General features: G+C 44.8%; 1 protein-coding gene across 2 annotated transcripts; it reads right to left on the reverse strand.

The window, feature by feature from the left end:
• Positions 1–6,157: 6,157 nt before the first annotated feature.
• Positions 6,158–9,236, reverse strand: LOC109774478 (urease accessory protein D). Of its 2 annotated transcripts, XM_020333198.4 has the most exons (8): positions 9,020–9,236; positions 8,877–8,942; positions 8,689–8,763; positions 7,934–7,978; positions 7,598–7,831; positions 7,402–7,484; positions 6,696–6,864; positions 6,158–6,592 (listed from the first exon to the last, which is right to left on the reverse strand). In XM_020333198.4, exons 1-8 carry the CDS (start codon positions 9,179–9,181, stop codon positions 6,473–6,475), a joined length of 954 nt encoding a protein of 317 aa, XP_020188787.1. In that variant the 5' UTR covers positions 9,182–9,236; the 3' UTR covers positions 6,158–6,472. The 2 variants fall into 2 exon arrangements, with proteins under 2 accessions (XP_020188787.1, XP_040248148.1); XM_040392214.1 differs by lacking the exon at positions 6,158–6,592 and having other exon boundaries at positions 6,696–6,878.
• Positions 9,237–10,828: the final 1,592 nt, after the last annotated feature.

Here is a 10,828-nt window from a genome sequence, read left to right on the forward strand (position 1 = left end):
CGTTGTAGCATCACCGTATTCAGGGGGCACATAGTTGTCATCGTCCTCTTCTTCTTCGTCGTCTTCCATCATAACCCCTATTTCTCCGTGCCTCGTCCAAACATTATAGTGTGGCATGAAACCCTTGTAAAGCAGGTGGGTGTGAAGGATTTTCCGGTTAGAGTAAGACTTCGTATTCCCACATATAGGGCATGGACAACACATAAAACCATTCTGCTTGTTTGCCTCAGCCACTTCGAGAAAATCATGCACGCCCTTAATGTACTCGGAGGTGTGTCTGTCACCTTACATCCATTGCCGGTTCATCTGCGTGCATTATATATAATTAAGTGTGTCAAAAACCATTACAGAACATCATGAATAGATAATTAAGTGACCAAATTAATAGAAGTTCATCATCACATTAAAACCAAAGTACATACATAGTTCTCATCTAACAACATATATATAGCTCTCCAGAGCATCTAATTAATTAAACCATACATTGAAACTATGTAAAACATTTCAATGTGAAAACAAATGCGATCATAATCGCAACCAAGGTAACAATTGATCCAACGGCATAATGATACCAAGCCTCGGTATGAATGGCATATTTTCTAATCTTTCTAATCTTCAAGCGCATTGCATCCATCTTGATCTTGTGATCATCGACGACATCCGCAACATGCAACTCCAATATCATCTTCTCCTCCTCAATTTTTTTAATTTTTTTCTTCAAGTAATTGTTTTCTTCTTCAACTAAATTTAACCTCTCGACAATAGGGTCGCTTAGAATTTCCGGTTCAACCACCTCCTAGATAAATAAAATCTATGTCACGTTGGTCGGTATATTTGTCATAAACAATAAATAAACCAAATAGTTATAAAAAGATAATATATACCACATCCGAATCATAGACAGGACGAGGGCCGACGGGGGCGGATACCAAAACCATCGCACTATGTAATAAGAAGGAATAATAAAAGTAACAAAATTAGACAAGTAACTATCTAAAGTAAGAATTTTTTTCCTTTCAGAAAGAAGATAAGAACAAGAGGCTCACCACGGTGGTGCTGGCGACGAGATCGACGCGGGCGATCGACGGCGGTGAAGACGGGGATGGGACGTGACGGACCGCTAAACCTAGACAAATCTCGGGGAAAATGGAGCTCGGAGGTCGAGTTTCGAGAGGAGAAAGATTAACTAGTGTGGCTCAGACATTTCATCGAACACCTCATGTGCATAGGAGGTGAGCTAGAGCACCCAAATGCCCTCCCCTCGCCGGCCAGAAAAAAAAAGAGCACTGTGGAGTGCTCTGCTGTGGCGATGGGGTATATATAGGGAACTCTTTGGTCCCGGTTCGTAGCACCAACCGGGACTAAAGGCCTTTGGTCCCGGTTGGTGCCACGAACCGGGACCAATGACACCCTTTAGTCCCGGTTGGTGGCACCAACCGGGACCAAAGGCCTTGTGCTGCCCCGCGTCAAAAGTTTAGTCCCACCTCGCTAGTTGAGAGGGCTCGAGAGTGGTTTATAAGCGCTGCTGCGCCCACCCTCTCGAGCTCCTCTCAACTGCAGGCTTTCGGGCCTAACCGTTCTCTTTGCCTGTGGGGCCTACTGGGCCTTCTGCGGGCCTGAATCCTGGCCCACGGATGGGTTTCAAGTCGTATTCAGGCCGTGGTGGCCCAGTAGGTGGCATAATTTTTTTCTCTGTTTTTTGTTTTCTCTTTTGCTTTATTTGTTTTGTTTTGTTTTGTTTCTACTTACAACAAAAAACTTATTTATTTTATTTCTAATTACTTATGTATTTTACTTTAATTATTTTATTTTTATTTATTTTACTGCTGCTATTTTTATTTATTTTACTGCTGCTATTTTTATTTAGTTTATTAAGGTTTATTTATTTTAGTTACTATAGTTTATTTTATTAAGGTTTATTATTTTTATTTATTTTATTTACTATAAAAAACTGAACATAGATGCGCTTATAGAGGAAATTCAACCTAAATTCATAATAAATTTCTATGAAATTTACTGTGAATTTAGGTCAAATTCCCTGTATAAGGGCATCTATTTTCACTTTAAGAGGAGCTCAACAAGGCAGAGAGGGACGGGCTTATAAACTGGTGTGAGCGCCCTTCGGTTGGCGAGGTGGGACTAAACACTGGCCGCAACTAGGACCAGCCCTTTAGTCCCGGTTTGTGGTATGAACCGGGACTAAAGGGTGGTGGGCCAAGAGCGTGGCCCATTGGTCCCGGTTTGTCCCACCAACCGGGACCAAAGGGTCCGAACGAACCAGGACCAATGCCCCCACGAGGCCCGGCAGGCCCCTGGCCGTACGAACCGGGACCAATGCTCATATTGCCCTATGACCAAAGCTCAGTTTTCTAGTAGTGGGTACTGGACGGCGAACATACATATTCCTCCGTTCCGAAATATAAGTCTTTTTAAACATTTCAAATGGTCTATAACATACGGATGTATGTAGACATATTTTAAAGTGAAATCTCTAGAAAAAACTTATATTTTGAAACGGAGGGAGTACGTACGTTTTTATATGTACACATCCCATCGCTGCATGCATGCACGAGGCCGGCCACGATCCCTGGCCTGCCATGCACGTTACCACCGCAGGCGGCCCATGTGTACGCAGGCCTTAGCGGGCGCCACGCGTATATATATCTGAAGCCACGCACGACGTACTACGTTGATTAGCATTGTGGTACCTCATTCTCGAAAAAAAGAAGCATTGTGGTATGGTACCTCGTACTATTGAGATCTGATCCTGCAAAGTTTGATTGGTACAGCGTACGCAAATGATCCGTCGACATGTATTGCATTTGCATGCATGCAGGAAAACATAAAATAACCGGTTTGGTGTTTGACCTGGTCGTGACAGCGACCTAGCTAGTGCGGATCAAGAGCTAGCTAGCAACCAAAGAGCACCAAGTTATGTTCGGCAGCATGCATGCATGCACGTACGTAGATGCGGCCAGAGCCAGGGTCCAGGGGTGTGTGGTGGTGCACGGATTGGACCAGGAGCCATGAGCTTGTGTCGGCCGGGATGCATGGACGACCCGAGTCGAGTCGATCGACCCGGCCGGACGCATGATGCCTGGAGGAGCCGTGCCATGCCATGGCACGCCATATGTACGTGCGTGGTCCTGGTCCGGCGTACGTGTGACTCGGGAGACCACAGGCACGTACGGATCCACCGAGCCAGACTGCCGGGGAAGCCCACCAAAATCTAAAAACCGCTCCGATGCGCCACCTTTGTAGTCAGATCCCCCGTCCATTCTCGCATGCAATACCTCCTTGGTGTTCCTACTCCTTGCAAGCCATTTGCAAGAAAGTTAAGACATGGATGTGCATGCATGGATGCGTAAATTTTTATTGAAACAATATCGCAACGTGAGAAATAGTGGAGTGACCCACTTTTCGGCGACACAAGTCAGAGGAGCTCACTGGTCTAGGGCTGCATACTCCGACTTGGGATGATGGGGGAGCTTTTTCTGCATACAACTGCACCTCATGTCTCCTTGCCATGGCCACATCTCCTCTATCTATAGATCTACGGACGTGTGCTCTTGCCCGTATCCTAAGATTCCTAGCCACCGAGTTAACGGGGCAAAAGGCAACAATTCAAATTCTCCATTATTGTGCTGTGCACATGAGCTGGCGCCAAAACTATGTTGAGTCTCATCAAACTATGGCCACTATTGCATGCCTTTGTACCGCCTAGGAGTATACTGTGCCTCTCCGGTCCAAACAACGGGGGATCAATGTGGCCCAGCTCCCGGGTCGACATGTGACTTGGCAAGTCGATTCATGTGTAGCAATGCACCCACAAAAGCTCCTGTTCCACAACATGATACATTGTTTCACCACTTTACAGTTGTGACCCTCCGAGGGCTTTTGCTTTCGCCGTGCCAATGTATTCGCGGACGACAAATTACAGTTGTTCGCGCAACTGTTGGATCGGTCGGTGTACTTGCACGCCATCGCACGTGCGAGGAGCACATACGTGTCGGGCTTTCTGGAACACCGTTCACAGTCGTACAATAGGGGTGGTCGTGCCGACAAGTAGCTGGAATGTGCGGATATGCTACATGCATTGTTCCCTCTGCATGTCACGACAAATGGTACTAATATGAACAAAAGGATCTCGAATATGAAGTTTGTATACACTGGTTCCTTGTCAATAGGAGTTTTTTTTGTCGTTTATGGCGACACCGGCACTAGCTATCTAGCCAAACGAGAGACGTTCTATATATATACAAACGAGGGTCAAGGACATACAAATGGGTTCAATTCTCACCATGCCCTTGTCAAATCGGGGCACGTAATCGTCCGAAGTGAATATTTTTGTAAGCATTAATATTTTAAAATATGCACAACCTTGTATACTAACTCTAAGAAGAGAAGCACAATAATGTGTTTATATGCTCTATCATGCTGGAATTTTGGAATCGCCTTCCAACTTCAAGACGCGGCTTTGCTACAACTACGGATGTTTTACACGACTTTTAGAGGCAAGGCTGAGGTGGGCTGTTTTAATTGGTGATTAGATGAGGCGGGCCCCACCCTGAAAATCAGGGTGGAGAGAAGGGTTGGTCGGTAACTTCCTGTAAACACAATCCGTACGTTTAGCATTTTTGCTTCAAGACGTGTTAGGTCAACGAGTTCAAATTGGCGGTAAGTTTTCGCACGCAAAGATTAATAAGCACGTCCCCACATGTCCACTCCCTTGGTCCCACCTGTTAGTTGCCACTGTTTTGTGTGTGTATTTTGCGGCTGCGCTCTTGCTTGCATGGTACAGGAAGCAACAAAGTGGTCTTTGGACATTATGTTCCCTATTTCTTTGCCAATCCTGGAGAAGCAGCGATAACTAGCAATAACCAACCCCAAGGAGGGAGGCCCAGCTAGAATGATTGATGTGTTGCAACACTACCTTCTCCTCCTCCACCACCACCTCTTGAAGCCTGCGGAATCTATCTATCCAGCAAGTGTAAGACGATGAGCAGACAAACACGCAACCCCCCCTCCTGTCCCGTCCATCCATCCTGCTCCGTTGGTGGCCTCATCAGTCCATCGTCTTTCTCCCTCCTCCTACGCTCTCATGCATGTCAGCTTTACCACATGCAGCGACCTCTACCCTAGTAATAATAATTTTTTAACGGGATACCCTGGTAATAATAATTACCCACACATGCCAGCATCAACACTGAAGGATTCTGTTTATTTAAAAAAATAAAAAGAGACTGCAGTTCTGAAGAAAATTTGCACACGTCTAACCAAATGAACTTCTTGATTTGTATTTTAGTATATGAATTTGGTGTGAGGACGTGTGTGAGCCCCAAGGGAAACAGGCCCCTGCAGCCTTTCCCAAGCGCATTGTTCGTTCAGATCGAGGACCACCGGCCACAATCCACAAGGTGATACGCCCGCGCAAGCGCAACGGCGTAGCAAGCATTGGCCGGCCCCTGCCTGCCGTGCCTGGACCATCCCAAACTGGCGCCGGTTCTTGGAGCAGTGCACGACCATGTCTCCCCTGCCCCATGCACTTTACGCTCACCACCTACACAAACTCACACGAAATAACGTGTGATCGATGCAGCAGAATCCGTGACCCAGGATCGCACGGTTGGTCGTCTTTCTTTTGAAATGAAATCACAACAACTACGCCTCAGGCCCCAGCCATCATAATTGAGGTGCCATTGCTTAGTTTTTTGTTTGTTTGTTTGAGGCAATAATGTCACTGCTCAGTTAGTGACGGTGCAGAGAAAGGCCCAATGATGGGAGGAGAAAAGCTGGGGGGAACAAAACAAAAGGCCGGGGTCCATCCACGACGAGGCGCAACGGGCTGGGTGGGGCTCCGATGGACGGACTTGAGTGAGGCTGCAGGGAAACGGGAGGCAGCGCCGGCACCGTTTCCCAGTCCAGGCCCGGGAGGATTCAGAACCCCCACCGCTCCACTATCATTGTACCGTCGCTTTGACCGCTGGTCTCCTCCCTTCCCTTCGCCCCATCATTCGTCGCCGTCCAGCCACCTCCCTCCCTCCCTTTCTCTGGACTGATGGCCCGCCGGAGTTTTGCCGACGCATCTGGGCGATGCATGCAGCCCATCCAAGTTCATGTTTGTAATCACATCGCCTTGAATTCAGTCCATGACAACTTTGCAGTTATGATTTTTTTTTTCAAAATCCGTAGTGATGATAACACGCCAAGAAAGAGTGTAAGAAACAACTTTTTTTAGCAACAGAAACACTTATATTTTGGGCCCTAAATTGCACAAACTAATAAGGCCCAGTTAACATGAATTGGCCCAACCAACCAACCATTTACACAGCCTGGCCCTGAAATTGGCCCAGGTAAGATGGACGCCGCAGCGTTAGCTGTGTCTGCCTCAGCGATTTACGGCTCCATTATTCATCTGCACCGATGTTTCATGATCCGGTGACTCTCAGCAGCTGCTTGCTGCTTGCTAGCTTCATGACGAAGAATAAGGGGTGACGCCAAGGAACGGTTCAAGCGCTGCCAGATGATGTCTCAGGAAGGTGTATACGGACTCAGTGCTCACCGCCACTATCCGAGCGACCATGCCAGTCCCCTGCAGCAACCAAAAAGCACATGTTGTCACGTGTTCTGTCGAGCCAAGCACGCGCAATTAGCTGTGGTTCTAATACTTCAGGAAGAAAGGAGCGGCAGCTAACCATGCGACTGAATGGGCTGCAAGAGGCAACGAGTGGGGGGCTCTGGGGGTGTAGGGCCTGTGGCCTTGCGGCATAGCGGCCTCCACCGGAGGTGGGAGGATGCAGTTGTACAGACATCACGTTCTTTACTTCGTCTTGCATCTGATCTTGTATGTGCTTCAACTTTGGCCTGCAAAGGGAATCCTGAGCAACATGGTTCACATTCAGGCAGCCAGGCTCCCAGTAGGGACATGTTCCACAATTTCACAGGATCCAAAAAAACTGACAGAACATGATTACTGAGAACTAGTACATTTATGTTTCTTTAGAAGAGCATTAGCAAATTTTATGTTAACTTGGAGTACCAATAGCCTTGACTTGACCTACTAGGAACCAGGTGCAGCTCTACAGTGTAACAATTGCCAAACACTAAGTCAGGGAACCTCTGGCCCAGTAGAAAAAGAAACGACAAGCAAAAGGACATCTGTTGTATGCTATACTGTTAGTTTTTGTATCAGATCACAATGATGACTGGAGAAGAAAGTAGTGCTCATTGACTGAACTGATATATGCATAATTGTACATTCATGCCTTTCAGTGCAGCCTCCAACTGACTCTTGCCTAATACTTTGTTAAACTTAACTAGGCAGTTCACAAGCTATTCTTCTAATTGTCATATCTGTAGAGGTCAAATAGAAATATACGTATCACTGCCTGATGAACTTACCCCAATAATACAACCATCGCAACGACGTTATATTCCTGCATCCGCTCAGCAATAGTACAATCTGAGCCCTGTTCCAATAGAACCTGTTCAGGCATGAAAAGGTATCATTGCATGATGTTGAGGTTAAGTAACGATTCAAACGGAGATGAATATAACTTAATCTGGCACATGCAAGGAGAAAGGCACAAGTTCACACCGAGTCAATAAACAGAGGCTGATACTCTTCCAAAAGAATGTGGTTAACACTCTTGTAGGAAGTGAAGTCCCATTTTTCTCCACTCTCATACCGGCCACTTGTAAACCAATCTACAATGACCAAGTTTGAATCCCCAGATACGTGAAACACTTGCTTCTGGTAATATCGAGCGGTTGAGAAGCAGGTTACAGGATCTGGAATAACTGCAAGCAGTGCATCTTTTCCAACTGTTGCCTACTGCATGTAACAAATTATTGTTATATTTGTAAGAATTGAAGCAGTCACCTTAGAAATTGAGGGCCAAGATGTATCAATTTCCTTATAAAGAAACATTACCTCTAGTACCTGCTCAGAACATTTTGAACCCACAGCCTTGTAAACCTACACATGTACTTGGCGATTAGGAAACAAACAGAGACTTGCTGGGGAATTAGCTTTTAAAGTTCAAAATTGGCAACTGCTAACCATACCAAGAACTGAAGCATTTCGCAAACTGCTAACCATACCAAGAATTTTTTGTTAATTTGTCTTGTAAACAGTAGCCAGTTTCCTACATTGATAAATAACTTAACACCACGAAGTTATACATACTTCTTTGCGGGGAAGCCCGAGCACGACGGCTCGCTCATGGATTGGTGGCTGCGCGCAAAGGAATTGACACCGCCAGCACTTCGCAAGGCGTTCAAATCTGTGGCGCTCTTGGTACCGTGGATGGTTTGGAAGCATAGGAACGCGTGTGTTTTCGACCATGTGAGGCCTTCGCTGAATGAGCTGGTAGACAGGATTAAAGACGAGACCCGATGTTGGGCAAAGGCCGGAGCTCAAGGGCTCAGGGTCGTTTTGCCACCATCCTGGGATGTCCACTGAGGCCCTCTTGGCTGTGTAAAACTACCTCCTAGGAGGATGTAAATTCCCATTTCTTTCCAATGCAATGAAACGCAAAAGCCATTTGCGTTTTCTCGAAAAAAAGTTATACGAAGTACTACTACTGCATATTAAGATGTGCATTGCCGGGCATCGCCTACTGCGCCTGACGAATCTACCGAGTCTTCAGTTCAGTTGACAACCTGAAATAAAACAAGTAGAATTACCTTGGTGGAGGCCTGCGTCGTCATCGCCGCCGTGCACCCGTCACCGACTGTCACCGCGCAGGAGATCTTATCCCCCTGCATGAACAGAACGCATTCTCAGGGAAGAGCCAGCACTTGGCTCCCCTCCTGTCTGCAGGTGCCAATTGGTCTACCGAGAAGAGGATAATGGAATCGGAGAGAAGGCTCACGGAGACGATGCCACCGCCATAGGTGAGGACGTAGAGCCAGACGGCGCCGGAGGAGGCGGGGCCCACCTGCCACATGGTGAAGTTAGTAGCGCGAGCCAATCTACCTCCTCTCTGAGCGAGCGAGCGGCAGAGGAGGTAGGTACCTTGGAGGGGACGATGATCTTGAGCGGATACTTGGCGAAGCACCGGGTGACCGCCGACCTTCCCCTCACCTTCTCCACCCGCACCACGCCCGTCGGCGTCGGCGTCGGCGTCGCCTCGGCCGCCGTCGCCGGCCCTCCGTCGGCGACCGCCACCAATTCCATTCCCCAGGCAGAGGCCCTGTCAGACGAGTCAACCCACAAAATCGAAGTTTGGGCCGTTGAGGGAGCAGGTTTGTAGCGTCTCGCCTCAGGCCTTGCTACTAATAGGCCGACCCAAGTTGCTTCCTCCAGCTAAGTTTTTTCTATGTTTTTGTATTCATTCCTTTTTTTCGTATTTTTGAAAACGTTCTCCGTACATATATTTCAAAACTTAAATTTACTATATAAAAGTATAAAACCATGAATTTGATTTTTTTAATGCGGTGTTAAAAAATTGTTAGCATAATTTCAGAAAATGTTGATAGCATTCCAGAAAAGATTGCAACATTAAAAAAATGTTCACGTGTTTAAAAACATTATATGTGGAATTTTAAACAAATGAGTATTCAATTTAAAACAAGTTAGTATAATTCAAAAAATACAAGCATACAATTAATAAAATGTAGGTTAATATTAGAAAATATCACATATTTATATTCCCAACCCATTTAAAATTTTATACAATGTGCACAAAAAGTCCGCGTAGTTTAAAGGAAGTGTTTCGTACGATTGAGAAAAAAAATGTTTCAATGTGTATTCAAAAAATGTTTGACACATATCTGAAAAAAAGTTCAAAACCCTGAATTTGATAAAATGTTAATCATGTATTTGAAAAATGATAAACATCTATATAAATAATAATTAAAATGTATATGAAAAATATACAATATGTATTTAAAAATTAGACAACAAAAATATTTTTTTAAAATGTTAGTTTGTATTTTAAAAATGTTAAACATGTATAAAAATATTCACGATGTATATAATTTTTTTACAATATGTACAAAAATGTATACATCTGTTACATAAAAATAAAAGACCCAAATAAAACCATTCAAAAAATAAGAAAGAACCAGAAAAACCGAAGAAAACGACAAGCCAAATAAACCCAGAAAGAACCGATTTTAAACAGTGAAAACCCGATAAAGAAAACCAGAGAGAAGAAAAAATTGACGCGAGGGCTTTAGTCTGGGCAGATACTGTAGCACCGGCCCAAAGGAGACCGGGTTAAGTCTCGCAGCAGGCGAGAAATATCCCTGGCGCCATTTTCTTTTCCAGCCATTAGATCATTATAGGAATTTCAAGAAAAAACTTGCAATTATTTTGAGACGACTTAGCAGTGCAAGCCCGGTGGTGTTTTCTTTTACCGAAATAATTAATTTATTATCAAGTGAGCATCCCTTAAGGGTAAGCATGGGACTGCTTGCTAGTAATATGTTTTTTTTGCGCCACCATCAGTTTCTTATTCATTTTTTTCTTCAAGTTTTTAACTAGGTTTTTCTTGTTTTGTACATTTTCAAGTTTTATTCATTCATCCTGATTTTTTTCTCGCTTAAGATAACTATTGAGAAATTAGTAGCTACTTTCGGCATAAAATGTAATTACTTTAGAATTTTAGTACAAGAATTCCTAGGATTGAGCATGCGTTACAAAAATAACCAATAAAATCCAGATATCAAATACTCCCTCCGATCCAAAATAATGTCGCGGTTTTGAACTAAGGCTAGTTCCAACTTAGTTGAAAACCGTGACACTTATTATGGATTGGAGGGAGTAGGGTTTATCATCAAATGTATTGTATAACTTTTTCTGTGAGGCAACATGTTTGCA

The sequence above is a fragment of the Aegilops tauschii genome, chromosome 6 (genome assembly GCF_002575655.3).
Source record: "Aegilops tauschii subsp. strangulata cultivar AL8/78 chromosome 6, Aet v6.0, whole genome shotgun sequence".
NCBI lineage: Eukaryota > Viridiplantae > Streptophyta > Magnoliopsida > Poales > Poaceae > Aegilops > Aegilops tauschii.

Bases quoted from the DNA above. Each gene is read 5' to 3' on its own strand.
- LOC109774478 (XM_020333198.4), bottom strand. From the start codon at position 9,181: ATGGAATTGGTGGCGGTCGCCGACGGAGGGCCGGCGACGGCGGCCGAG. The intron at 8,764-8,876 runs GTGAGCCTTCTC...CTGTTCATGCAG, and splicing joins ATGGCGGTGGCATCGTCTCC to GGGGATAAGATCTCCTGCGC. The intron at 6,865-7,401 runs GTAAGTTCATCA...TTCCCTTTGCAG, and splicing joins GCGATGGTTGTATTATTGGG to GCCAAAGTTGAAGCACATAC.